The sequence below is a fragment of the Orbicella franksi genome, chromosome 15, assembly GCF_964199315.1.
Source record: "Orbicella franksi chromosome 15, jaOrbFran1.1, whole genome shotgun sequence".
In the NCBI taxonomy this organism is placed as follows: Eukaryota; Metazoa; Cnidaria; class Anthozoa; order Scleractinia; family Merulinidae; genus Orbicella; species Orbicella franksi.
Window position 1 is genome coordinate 10,114,908 of NC_138159.1, and position 14,440 is coordinate 10,129,347.

Sequence of the window (14,440 nt, forward strand, 5' to 3'; positions counted from 1 at the left end):
TATCCTGCAGGTACTAATTGGGATGCTTTAATTATACTGCTTATATCTTCCACTGCACCTCGTATTGAGTTCCACATACCTAATTTAAAAAAAAAAAACAAGGAGCACATAATTTGAATGTTGGGCATTTATTTCTGTTTGTTTCATTTTCAGGGTATGTATTGTATACACTTTTTCAGAGGGGCACATTGATAAACTTTCTGCAAGAAATTACATGTAAGGTGAACTTTATTAATTTAAAAGGTGTGTTCAAAAGTTATTAGAAAGTTCTCTTAAATGTTACTAACAAGGCAAGTTCAATTCTAAGAGGCAATTTACAGTTACAGGACCAATTTAAAGTAATTTTATCCTATCTAACAATAGTTACATTTGAAGTGGTCTCATCAATAAGATGTAGTTTATGACAAAGGCTGTTTTATGGAAATATGTTTTACCAGCAGAAAAGCATTGAATTTGCAGTTTCTTTAGAAAAAATTGTAATTGTTATTTAATATAAAGTTGCAATAATGAAAAGTATCATGCCCACCTTTGGTATTTGTCAGGCAAGAATTCTGCAACAAGTATGGTATCATACCACTGAGGGTATACACTTGTTTTGCTCTTTCAGGTACTGGTACTTGAATGATTTGTTTTGGCATTCTATGCCATTATTGGTGTTTACAGCTAACAGGAATCACTCTTGACGTTAAGCCCATACCCATCACTGAAAGTCATAGTAGATATGGAGATTTTCTATATGAGATTCAGAATGTGTAATAACAAAAAATAACGTGGCTATGTATGTAAATTATGCATCATGGGGGATGTGAGTAGGACTTTAGCAAGGATTGACACTAAAGAGTTGTTGTGCACTTAACTTTGTGTGCCCAGGTCAGTAGACTTTTGTAACCAATAACATCTGATACATTAGAATGTAAATATTTTTTTTCTTTAAAGCCCATTGGGGACAAATAAAGTATGTCTGTGTGTACGCACATACAGTAGAACCCTAGTAACTTGAACCCAGATAACTCGAATTCCCCACTAACTCGAACCAAGTCCCATTTTCCTTGGATTTGACCCACTTTTCAGTCACTTTAACTCGGTTAATGCGAACTTGCATAACTCGAATTCCTTGCTAATTCAAACTACATTTTGTTTCCCTTGATAAAAGTTTACCCGAATAACTCAAATTCTGGTTCATGTAACTCACCAGGGACGTCATTCCATTAGCTTTTCTTATCCTGTAATCGGTAAAAACACTCAAAACTAACACCACAGCAATTTGATTTTAATTAGTGCAACCAACCATTCACATATTTGACAGTCATTTCTCAATCTAACCTGAGTATCAGGCTTTTCGTTTTCTTTGCCCTCTCCCCTTAGAAAAGGTGTGATACTCGGGTTATTCCCAATCTTATGAGTCATACTGGATGTAGTGCCTTTAGCTGTCACTGTGTACTGAAGTGCTGAAAAATCAGCAAACTATAAATTATTAACATGGCAAGTTGGATATCCAATCAACCCCAATAACTCGAACCCCCACCAACTCAAACTGTTTTTCATTTCCTTTCAGAGTTGGAGTTACCAGGGTTCTACTGTAGTAACTGTTATAACTAAGAACCGCAATTATTGCATAGTTTGACCTCAGATTCAACGAGAAAATAATGTTTTTTAACATTGTTTTTGAGCCCTTTTTGCGTCACCAAAATTAATAAATACAGTGTTGATTATGTTATCAGTTTTCTTTTGTTATTTTACTTGTTTTTATAGTTTAACTGTACCTTGGCTTTTGGCAACCATGTTTTCTCAAACCAGTTGCGTAATTGAGGATTTGACATCCACAGCTCACTAGCCTTTAAAGACTTGAGATTCCTGTGAAAGACATCTTCTGTTGGAGACCTTGCCACATTGCGAAGCAAGGAAAGATCCTCCTCCCTTTGATGGTTTAAGCCATTGTCTGTTTCACAGAGCCATCTTTCCCAGCATTGCACACGGTGGAAATTGCAGATATAAGTTGTTGTATCTAGAGATAAATATTTGAGCATCATTGTTCAAGATTTTCTTATTACAGCTTTGACGGCAGACAGACACCACGGCTTCCTTGAAGTGCAGGGGGAGGGGGTCAAAAACATTCTTGTATTGTGCATGTGCATAATTTTATGTCATAAACACTTATTGCATCAAAGACCTTACAAACCTTCAAATGTAGACTCAATTGCATTGATTTCCTTGTGGCAAAAGTCTGTCATAGAGTACTTGGGTTTCCACTTGGGATTCCAGGCACTGAAGATTTTCAGCACTTCCTCTATTGCAGCTTTTGTTTCATTTTGGGTTATAAAAGCCCCAACCACTGTATAGTTAACATTGGTTTTAACCACAAGGAAGAACAGTGGGAGCTCATATCTCATGGTCTAGTATGTAGTATCCAGAAGCATGATTTCGTCTCCATATCTGCTCATCAAATGCCTCTGCCAAGCTGTTTGATGCACAAATAGGAGGTTGTGAGTGAGCTTCAACACTGCCATCTGTGTCAGAGGTTTTGCTAGACACAGCTTCTGTAGGGGATAGGTAGCAAGGTCTAAAGAAAAAGAGATCCTCAGGATTCTCCAGCTTCCACCCCTTAATTTTCTCCTCAAGATTTTCCTGGTCAACCTTGAATAGCATCTGCTTTACAGTTGCCTTGTACATGTGGTCTCTGATATCCACATCCTTGGGATGATAGCGCCTGTTTGCTACTGGTGGGGGATTCTGACCAGCAAAAAGATCATTCTTGACACAAGTGCCTAGTGTCACAAGTGCCTTTTCATTTCGTCAACTGTTTTGACCCCTTCACCAACAAGTGTGTGGATTCTTTGAGCCAGGCTCTTGCCAATGGGTTGTACATGTAAACATGCCACCAATCTATAGAAATATCAATAATTTTTTTTCTTATTATTAAATATAAATTGGTAATTATTTATCAAATTGGTCAATGAAGTAAAAATTTGGCTAATTTAGAACATATTTTTGTCACTACCTGCAGTCTTTTTCTATATGTTATAATTTTTGAAAAATATTAATATATATTGTGCAGTTCCAGAAAATATCCATACTCCTCCCACAGAAGGGATTGGAATTTCATGGGGGTTGGGGGGCTCTCTAAGACCAAAATATTACATATGAAGCTTAACTGGAATTTCCAGAGGTGTTGGGGGTCTTGGAGAAATTTCCTTCTGTGGGGAAGGTATGGATATTTTCTGGAACAACACATTGCAGCTTTAAACCTTTGGTCTTGAGAAACGACCTTACTACAGTGTCAGTAGTGAAAATATGATGCCTTGAATTTAATTTCTAGTGCACATATGTGAAAAAAATCTTTATGTTGACATCCTCCATCTTTTGTGATGGGATAATAATAATAATAATAACAACAATAACAATAACAACAACGACAACAATAACAATAACAATAATAATAATAATAATAATAATAATTGTGGCTCTTCTCTGTTAAAATTATTACATTATTTACAATTAAAACAAATTGTGCCCATGATATTTACAATTAAAATAATAAGAATGATAAATGAAAATATGGGGTAATGCTGGAAAAAAAATACTAACAGATTTGAAATTACAGTAAATTTAACTAATCACTCCATACTCTATTACAAACTTTCTTTATACCTCTCTGATGACATGATCCTTGTGGTCCTTCTCCATGGGTAGGTTAATGTAGATTTCTTCTTTCAAACTGTGGCCACATTCCAATATCACCCCTGAGTCTATCAGACATGTCCCTCCTGATTCACTCTGTATCCAAAATCTGCACGACAAAGATGTAATTATATTTGTTGTTCAAACATCACTGAATAACAAGCAAGTAATATTTTAAAAGGAATTAAAACTGAGGTGAAAAGTTAATTTTTTCTTTAATTTTTTTTTATCCATGTTTTAGACTTGTTGTGGAGTTTTAAAAGTTTATCTTATATCCTGGAAACTTTTATAACTTCTGACATTAAGATCTTTGCTGGACGGCCAAACTTAATTGTGTCTTAGGGTAAAAACCTCCTTCCTCTGAATGAATGATCACCCTCCTGAAATGCAATGTTAAGTTTCAAGCTTAAAAAAGAAGTGTTTTAAGTTGGTCTTTTGACATTTATTCATGACACAAGATGATATAAATATGAATTGTCTTTCATATTTCACCTTTTGTGTAGAAGACTTGGCCTTTCCATTTTTCTTCCTGTCTGGCCCATGCTGGCAATCAAATATTTTTGATCCAATAATTGTGAAAGGAACTCCATCAAAGGGTAGTCTCTCTACTCAAAAAAAGATTTTTCTTGGCTTTCCCAATGGATCTATCAAAATATAATACAACACTCATTCATTAGCATTATTGCTTGATTTAAATGGTGGACTGTTACCTATTTTTCAAAACAAAAAATGGTTGAAGAAGACTTTATCATTGAGGCAAGAATCCAATATTTTGACAGGCTTCACACTCATTGCCCAAACAGCAAACATCAGGGCAATGTGCCAGTAATCACATCATTCTGTTGGTCACCTTGGGTTTTTCCAAAACAATGTCATGTATCCCTATACTCTGTTTTCCCTGTACCCCTGGTTAAGGGGTTGTCATTTGTACCTCACACCACTGCTTATGTGGTTCCTTAACCTTTATATCCAGAAAACATTCGTACACCCCACCACCGTCCCTTTCTGCCTGCCTTTTGGGAAGATTTCAGTTCAGCTTGTTCTTTCCATAATTGTTTATTTGATAACCTTTTATACCCTCCCTGGGATGTATGTGATGGGTTGAGGAGTATTTTCTCAAAGGGAAAGAATTTGAATTGTGCCAGGTGCACAACCTTGGGGAATAAAAGTATTGATAGCAGAGAAACCCGGGGGGAGGGGGTACTCCCAAATATTTGGTATAAACAGGTGTCTGCCACTCAGCAGGGTGTTTTTTACCTCTCTGAATCAAGAGTAGGGTATAAAAACTGCCTTTTCTCTCTGTAAGAGGGGTAAATTTTACTTTAGCTTAAATGACTCTAGAACAGGGTTGATTTTCCCATTTTCCCTGATTAGTCATTTTCACTGATTTGCTACAGTATATATCATGTCTGCATAAAACTTGCACAATTTGCTAAACTTCATTTTTGGCAGATGGTGGCATCTGAAACTGTTGTCAAAGTTATCATGTCATATTTTTTATACTTACGCAGATCAATCCCTTGAAGAGGTCTTAGCTAAATGCCAGGCTGTTCTGGATTCATTTCAGTCTATGGGTGACATCACCTGAGAAAGCAGAATGGAAAATTTGAATGAAAATTGGGAAACTTCACGATCATCAATTTTCGAAGCCATTCTCCTTTCCCAGAATCCTATCGTAGAGTTGTGTGACATTTGTCACAAAGCTCCATGTTTGCTGCGATGTGATGAGTGCAGTGGGAGGAGAATGTGCCCTAAATGTGGTGCCAACATTCATGAAGAGCATCTTTTTCATGGCAGGGAGGCTTTGATTGACGGTTTTTTTAGGTACATACCCGAACATTTATAACGAATGAGGATGGAAAGTTGGAACAAACAAGTAAGCTAATAATTTTTCATGTAAATTCACACGTATTACATTATCACAAATTTCCACCGTGTCTGATTGCTGGTGCTGAATTTACCTTGTAAGTTCCCAGTTTGGTCTTTAAAGTTTTTACCTGAGATCTTCAGTTTATTTCCAAATCTATCAAAGTTGTATATTTGGTTAAATTACTGTAGATAAACATCTTTCTAGCCTGCCCAGTTTCCAGTCTTTTTCATGTTGCATGTATAATTATATAACAATTTGTTAGATTGGACAAAGATTTTAAAGTGTGATAAGATTTTTATGTTATTTTTTAGGCATCTCTTTAATCATTTGTCAGAAGTGTGCCCACAGTGTCAGTAAGAGACACTCTGACACTTTCTCCTTTACCTGGATCCGTTATTTCCGTTAATCAGAAAGGTAACATACCACCAGAAAAAAAGAGTGTAACTAATGTACGAAGTTAAGTCATTACAAATCGTGTGATATGTCGCAGCAAATAGTGTTCCGTTGTTAATCGTCCAGTGTGCTTTGATTCACTCTGTCGTAATGAAGAAAAACAACACCGCTAATCCGAATCGAAAGAACTACTGTTCATTCGCTTGGATTGTTAAGCCTTAGAATTCTGTACAAAGCAGCGCACACGCATCTTACCGAAGTCATCTTATCAGAAAATAGTCAGTCAACTTAAACCGGAATCTTAATAATATGCTTGAAAAAGTTACTGAATTCTAATCGGCAGAATAGTTCAACGAGGCGAAACTTTGAAATACGAGGGCAAAGAGCAATGATTTCCTGAGTTAGCTGAAAGAAACTTCAAGACCTCCGATGTCTGCCGACGGGCATTCGAATAAGCAAGTTCTTTGGAAATACTATGAAGGCAAATTAGAGTATAGACTGACTGAACATGATGAGCAGGCAGCTAGCGATGTTAATTTAGGCCGACAGAAATAAAGCTGATCTGATGGGTCTCCTTGTGATGAAGTAGATAGCTCACATGACCACTGAAGGAATTGATAAACTCGCTTTGCAATGATTTAATACTTTTTTGTGACGTGAGTTTTAAAAGCGCAAAATTTTACAGCCAATCTATAGGCTTATAGGCAATTTTACCATCCGGAAATTTTGCAGTTTTGATAGTCAATAACACCTTCAATATTACACCTAGAGAGTTAGAAATGTCACCAACTGCTAATTTTCACAAGCAATTTCTACCTAACCTGATACGTTCTGAAACAAAAAGTAAAGAATGGCGACAGCAAAGAGTCCCCCAGTCTGCTCCAAAAATTTTATGAAAAGTACAGAAAACTCCCATTGGCACTCATTATTGTTACATTGGTGTTGTACGGTACCTGCAAAAACCTTAATATTTTTGCCGTGAAATGAAATGCTTCGGTATTTTGTCATATGAATGGGAAAATTACTTTGGCGAAGAGCAGGCCAATTTATCGTTAATTCTTAACTTGTATTGCAGTGCAAATTAACGCGCACGCGTTCGTAATTTTCTCAGTCAAATAATAAATGAGTAATCCCATGAAAGCTCGAGCAATTAAGGATTTACACTACTCGTGATATTTGAAAATTCTTTCAAATTGCACTTGCCTAAAGGCTCGTGCAATTTTGAGAAAATTTTCAAATCTCACTCGTAGTGTAAATCCTTAATTGCACTCGCAATCATACGATTATCTATACTAATTGGTGTTTATATAATAAACAGAACATTACATTACCCCTTGGAGAAACGAAATTTCTCTTCGAGTGTTGAAAAATCTTGTTGAAAAAATATTCTTCAACGCTCGAAGAGAAATTTTGTATGTTCAAGCGGTCATGTAATACCCTCTATATTTGAGTAACACTTGGACAGACTTGTTATTAGGATTAAATAATATCCTATTATTTGACTTGCTTGACTTAGGGATGAAACCATATTTTAGTATTTGAGTTACGGTAAAGAATGACGCGAGCGTCGGTCATCTCAAAAGCAGTCATAGTGGTTGTTGTTGACTTGGTGGGCTAGATACTTACTCGGCAGACGTTTATCATTGGTAGGTTTCGAAAAGCGCTGAATGTTAATTTTCATTTGGAGGGACTTTGACACGAAATTGCAAAGACCTCACCATTCAGTTAAAGCGACTCGGTCAAGAATGACACACGTCGGTTGTAATCTCAACAGGCTTCATAGTGGTTGTTTTGGACTAAGGTGGGCTTAATACTGAACTGACAGACTTTGATTTTGAACTACATAGGCTAATTCCGATCAGCGCCGAGGTTAATTTGAGTTCTTAGGACTCGGTAGAGAATGATGCACAAGTCGGTTGTGTTGTGATTTCCACAGGTTTCATAATGGTTATTTTGTCCTAGATGGGCTGCCCATAATTGACGGTCAAAGCACGCTTGGGAGGACAATAACACATACAGTGGAACCTCGATTTAACGAACCTCTATTTAACGAAGTCCTCGACATAACGAACGATATTCTATGTCCCGGCCAAAGTTACGGTAAAATGTGTGGAATGGAACCTCAATATAACGAACCTCGATATAACGAATTCTTCGATGTAACGAACATAATCCGGAAGCCCGAACGTAAAATCTACCTCGGTATAACGAATTACGATGTTTCCTTGTTTACATAGACAATTTTCTGTATAACCTCTAAATTGCAACATTTTTAAATCGCTACTCTGAAAGTGTCGTTCTTTTGTAAACAAAAGCTGCGCGTCTGCTCAAAAGTGAAAATAACTGATACTGAAAGCCACCATGCTTAATGAATTGCATCTCAAAACGCGGCACTTCTGGGTGACGAAAATTGCATTGAATTGCGTGACAGAAGTCACCTGTGTTACAAATCAATCATAACTATGACCTCGATATAACGAACATTTTGGTCGTTTCCCCTCAAATTCGTTATATCGGGGTTTTCGATATAACGAACCCTCGATTTAACGGACAAATTTGGTTGGTCCCTAGTGACTTCGTTAAATCGAGGTTCTACTGTATTAGATTTTAAGAAGCTTCAAAACGTCTTGAGAGCTGGAGGAGCAAAAAGGTTGGACACCCCCGGGTCAACGCGCGTGCGTGGATCTGCATAACAAAAGGCACAAAATATAAGAGGAGTGAAAAAGAGACCCTGCTCAAAATGAGGGTGGACCACGCGTGAAACGTGCGAGGGGAAACGAGAACCTAAAAGAGGGCAAATAATAAGTGTTTTGGCGGTTTGGATGAGTCAATCCAAATAAATTAAGACGACTGGATTGTTTTAAAAGACACTAGTCAAGTAGTACAGGTAAAAAATGAAATCTTTATTAGTTACATTAGTGAACAAAACAAGTAAATATATTGTTAAGCACGGATTCACAAGCCATTATCATTTCTACGAAGCAAAGTCAGGAAAGACACATGTATACCGTGTAAAGCAATAATCACTCACAGTCTGGAGACAAGGAGAGCATGAGGGATATATAAACCTGATTCCCAAGGTAACCTCTTTTAAATTTACCTTAGATCAATCTCGGTTTCGGAAATCCAAGCCTGTGACACGGATTTCACACGCATTTTCACCTTACACGAAAAATACCCATATCCATAATATCGGCGGTAACATCCACGGAAGGACTGGGTACAAGTGATTACCTTGGGATTAAGGCCTGTATGTGCATTAAAGGCCGAGATTATATAAAGGTTTTCTAATTTTATCATTTATAACTCATTATCTCTGGCTGGAGGGCAGTTAAAACTGTATAACTTTCTGTTATTTAGTCAGGTTGTCTTCGTTTACCTATTTATGTGTTCAATTATAAAATCAAACTTTGCATTGCTAGTGTTGTATGGTACATGTAATGGGACGTTTTACCATTTTCTAAAATAAAGGTTCATGATAGCTCGTTTAAACGCTAGGAGGATGGGGTGGGTCTGTTAACTGATCACCTGTTGAGTCTTAGTTGTATCTCGCCTATGTATTGTAAACAGTAGATTGACTGCCTAGTCTTCTAGTGTTCCCTGTTTGTACAACTCTGGAATTTCGTCAGTTGTAGACTCCCATTTTTGTCCTTGTTTCAGCCTGTCCGTGTTACCCCTGAAGACGGGATGCCTTTGGTCTTGGAGCAATTCTCTAAGTTCTTGTCTGAGCGGTTTGAATTCCTTTCTTCCTATTTGTAAATGGGCGTCTGTTTTACTTGTTAGATATGCATACAGAGCGACAATGACCAGAAGTGCAACCCGTGTCTTAGTGGAAGCCATCAATATTATTGAAGATTTTCTGTAAACGAAATGAAGATATTTTATTTGCGAAAACATCAATCGGCTAAAATGTTGTAAGTTCGATGGATTAGAAAAGACCCTTAAAATAGCGCTCTAAAAGCTTGACTTGTATAACTGTTACTCGATGAGAAAAACAGTATCTAGCAGGAAGTGTTGACCTCATGCACGATGGCGAGCAAGGCGAATTTACATTTTGATAATCAAAATAAACGAGCGACTGGCGTCGTTTCTCGTTCGGTAGAGCTACGGTTATCTTGCCCAAAGCTTCCATCGATGTTCAATTGACTTTTCCTTGCTTCGTTAGCCACATAAACTCTTCTCTGTCTTTTTCTCGCTCAAAGGGATTTTCGTGGATAATTTCCAGAACTTGAACACACTACAAGTGTCGTTCTTTAAATTCAGCTTGAATAATATTAGGACAACGTAGCCAAATATCTCATTGCAATGGTACACTGTTAGTTTTTCTTACCTTCACAAGTTTAACCAAGCGGTTGATGTTATCTAAATCAGATAAGTCTGTGTGTATTTTTATCTTTTACCCAGGTTTATATAGTTTTCACCGGAAGAACTCTTTTTAAAATTTTATGTCCACGCACAAAAAACAATTGAGTCACCTTAAAACAGCATCATTTTCGATATTCGTGTATCCTTTCCTTTCTTCTCTCCTGCAGCTGCAAGATCTATTTGTTTGTTGAAGGAAATAAATTTTGTCTTGACGTTATGTGCAATTTCCCTTTTCCCAAAAAATGTTGTTTCTTACTATCCTCTTATTAAATATACTTTCAGTGACTGGTTTAATGCTTAACAGTTTCAGATTTTGCCGAGTAAAACAGAACAAATTTATCGCTAAGATAAATTAACCCGTATTAATTTTAAAATTCATCGTTTAAGTCTAGATCGCTCTTTTCAAGCCGGATTTTTTTTTACTTAATTAGCAAGTTACATCAGAAATTTCATTTGAGAGTTGATGTTTATTTGTAACATTGCCGTCAACGAAAACTGATGTCAATCTCCAATATAGTTTTGTATGAAATGCTGTAAGCCTGGCTAATCATGTTCATTTAGTGCACTTATTTCAAATTTTGCCCTTAGTTTACATTTTTAGAAAGAATCTGTCGTTAGCCGACTCGATTTAGCGTTTTATTAGCTGTTTAACAATTTATTTTGATATATACTTGTTGAAATTCTATTACTCTGACTTTTTCGTACGTTCGGGCATTAATTGAAACAAATTTTTTCATCATAAGCTTAAGTTGCATGGTTGTTGTAAGACAAAATTAAAACGAAACGTAATACAAACTGTGATGTACGGTGATTTTGGACGTAATACTAGCCTTTAACTGTGGGGGGGAGGGGGGATGTGTAATTAAGTAGGTATGTTTTGCCCCTTGTGTTATATTAAGTACAAATTGGCTTTACGTTGTTTATCAGAGTCTTAAAACACGTATGGAAATTCATATAAAAATGATCTGGATTCATAAGGCATTTCAGCCATAAATTAATTAACTTTACGGTTGCAAGTACGAATTCAGCGTACCGCAAAAGTTTCCGATTTTAGTATTGTATTTTATCAATGAGTGTTTTTCATATTTGTATGTGATGTTTGCTGGTTATAAGTGTGGTGCACTCTCAGGAAATGAAAACTATTCTCCTATTCACTGCGTGTTTACTCAACTCAAATCTATGAACTTCCTGTGAGTGTCATACGGTGAATAAAGCGTTTTTATTAAACTGTTCTATTTATAGTCTGAGCCATGAAAAAACACCACTTCAAGACCAGATTTAAATTTATGTAGCATTTTGTTTCGCAAAACGCAAATGGAGGCTCGGAACGATTTGTAAAAGAAGAATAGTTGAATCCCCAAAACTGACTTCAGTCTACTGGAGAACTCGCTCGACTCAGCCTTGGGACTGGAACTGACTTTTCTGACAAACAGTAAAAAAAAAGGAAACTTGTGTCTTATGGACCATTTATTGTGAGCTCATCGAGTTTTGAGCGAGAAGCAGTCAAAATTTCTTTGTGGCCGAAAGTTTGTTACCACTTACGGACAGTTCTCGCAATTGCGGTACCTCGCGCCCAAATAACTTCGAATTGCCAGAAAAGCTCGCAAAAGCAAAACAAGTTCAACACAAGAACAACCTATATGTCAATTTTTTGCCAGAATCATTCTCGTTTTGGACCCTAAAATACATTCTTATTATAAATGCAGATAAATTTTAAGTGCCTCTGACGAACACAAAGCTGAACAACACCAGTAACTTTTTTAGCGTCAACTCAACCCGGTGAGCGAAATTATCAATGTATCAAAGTTTTGTTGCCATTCCCTGAACTCGAGTGCACTGAACAGTTCGTACCTAAACAAATTAAACCTAGTTTAGAAAACTAAAAATCGTGGGAACCTTTATTTTTAGTGTTAGTTCTGGAAACTTTCAAGTCAATAAGTAATCGACGTTTGCCCATAGTAAAGTAATATATCAAACTTCTATTTATTTTACACATTATTTTAAAGGTTCGCTCTAAAAGAAAAATCGCTCCCTTTTACAGCGAGAATCTAGGAAAAAAGGAATAGAGGTCGTATAACAATATTTTTTTTTTAACCGGCGTAAGATTATCAGGATATTCTTGCACTGAGCAATTTCATTCGTCAGCGAACACGAAATGTGAAAAATCTCTGATGTACCTTAATTTTCGCGGTGCTCTATTAAATCTACTGTTTGTGTCAAGTTGATTATACGCGTTTATATTTTATTCGTCACCCTCAGAAAGGCTGTTGACTTACGGGCTTACACCAGGTTGACGGAGAAAGTAAAAGCTAAATTGAGCATCATCACTGGCTCTACTAAAGGACATCAGTAATTCCTCCCGCTACGTATGGTCTTGTTTGTAGCACTGCAGTTACAACGGGCTCAGGCGTTGCTCTTTTATCTAATACGGCATTTTTGTTAAAACTAATAATAAAACTAAGACAATCTGCTACCGAACAGAGACAACAATATTATGTTGATAGGAATTAAGACGAAATCCGATAGGAAATCGGGGAATCGAGCATTTTCGGGTTTTAGTGGACAAAACCTTGCACAAGAATAGTTTTAAGAATATAACAGTCCTCTTTGCCGGCAGCTTAAGATACGAATAGTTGCCTGAGAACTCGTGAAAATAAATTTTAAAGTTTATTGAAATTGTACAAACACAGGTTAAATTTCATCATCAGTTTCATTTTATCAGTACTTACAAGTGTTTCGTATGAAGTTCAACATTCGGTGTTGTTAGCAATGATTTCTTTAGGGAAGATATTTAAAACAGTTGCACAGAAGTTTGCAACGCAATGTAAATAATCTTGGTACAAAGTTTTTGTCAAGGTTGTTACTCGCATTTCTGGTGAATTCCTTCTTAGAACCTAACGCAAGCCATCTTGGTCAATTCCTATAGTAAGTAACACAATAGACAACGATGTTGTTTCGAAGATAAACTTGGACATGCGTAGAATATTAAACGGCAGGTGCAGACCAAAGAATATTCTTTGGATCCTTTTTTACTCAATTAATTTAGCAGCAGAATGATTTTGTATATCCAGTTTAAATAATGAATCTGATACAAAAAAACCGTGCTGCTGGGTTCATGAAAACACCGACGCTATATTCAAACTGAGTTCAACTTGAGAACTTGAGTGTATACCGAAATTTTTGTTTCTTTTATTGAAAAAAAAAAACAACACTGGCCTATTCTCAAAATACGCCAACTCTTATTCTTATGCTTTTTAATTTAGCGCAAGTTAAAGTTTGCATAAATAAAACCTACCTTGTCAATGCATTTAGGTCATTACTGACTTTCCTGTCATAACGCTGACAAACCTGATAAAGGTTGGCGACAAAAAAGACGGCAGCCGACCGAAACATTTGCTTTTTCATTACTGTGTTATTGAGAGTAAAACTGCATTTCCTCAGTACCGTTAAATATGTACTCTTCTAGAGAATATTAAGAGACTGGACCTCTTATTTGTCATCGCCTTTTTCAAAGCAAAGCCAAACTACGTGTAGAAAATTTTGGGTAAAGACAATAATAAAACCCTCATCGGGACGAGGTGACCGCGGCTGTTTAATAGAAGTAGCCAGTTAGTTTTAGTTGTAGTATTTTACTGACTATAATTTCGGGACTTTGAAAGCTGGCCGGTTAATAAGGGTGGCCGTTTCATTTCTACTGCAAGTTACTAATATTCTTGTACTCAGTAATCGGAAAAAATATGCATATTTTTCGCTTTAGAGTGAAGAGGTATAGTACAGAGCAAGGCAAACTCTGGCATGTTTATATTTTTCGATCTTGTGTCAGTTCGCTAGTATATCAAACTGTTGTTCCTGTAAGTGAGATATCCCAGCTTGAATGCTCATCAGACGCCGCACGTTATCACTGAAATTACTTTTCCTCGTGACATCAACTTGCTTCGCTTACGTTTAACCGGCTTGCTTTCATGGCTCCATTTGGATGCAAATCGTCAAAGTCTGCACGCCCTAATTACCACCAGAACACTATAATACTTGTGGTAATATCATTCAGTTTCGTGTTTTCCATTCTTTAACAGATAAAAAGAACTTGAAACCATTTGTTCAGCAAAGTGCAAGGGAAACTGCTATTTCTCACTG

General features: G+C 36.6%; 1 protein-coding gene across 1 annotated transcript; it reads right to left on the reverse strand.

Moving 5' to 3' along the window:
* Positions 1 to 1,664: 1,664 nt before the first annotated feature.
* Positions 1,665 to 2,377, reverse strand: LOC145469167 (uncharacterized). The gene is made up of 2 exons (XM_081452867.1): positions 2,180 to 2,377; positions 1,665 to 2,005 (listed from the first exon to the last, which is right to left on the reverse strand). Exons 1-2 carry the CDS (start codon positions 2,229 to 2,231, stop codon positions 1,737 to 1,739), a joined length of 321 nt encoding a protein of 106 aa, XP_081308993.1. The 5' UTR covers positions 2,232 to 2,377; the 3' UTR covers positions 1,665 to 1,736.
* Positions 2,378 to 14,440: the final 12,063 nt, after the last annotated feature.

What these genes read in the sequence shown, in the direction of transcription:
- LOC145469167 (XM_081452867.1), bottom strand. Translation starts at nt 2,231, where the DNA reads ATGACAGACTTTTGCCACAAGGAAATCAATGCAATTGAGTCTACATTT. An exon ending in AATTGAGTCTACATTTGAAG is followed by an intron (nt 2,006 to 2,179) that starts GTTTGTAAGGTC and finishes ATTTATCTCTAG; the next exon opens with ATACAACAACTTATATCTGC.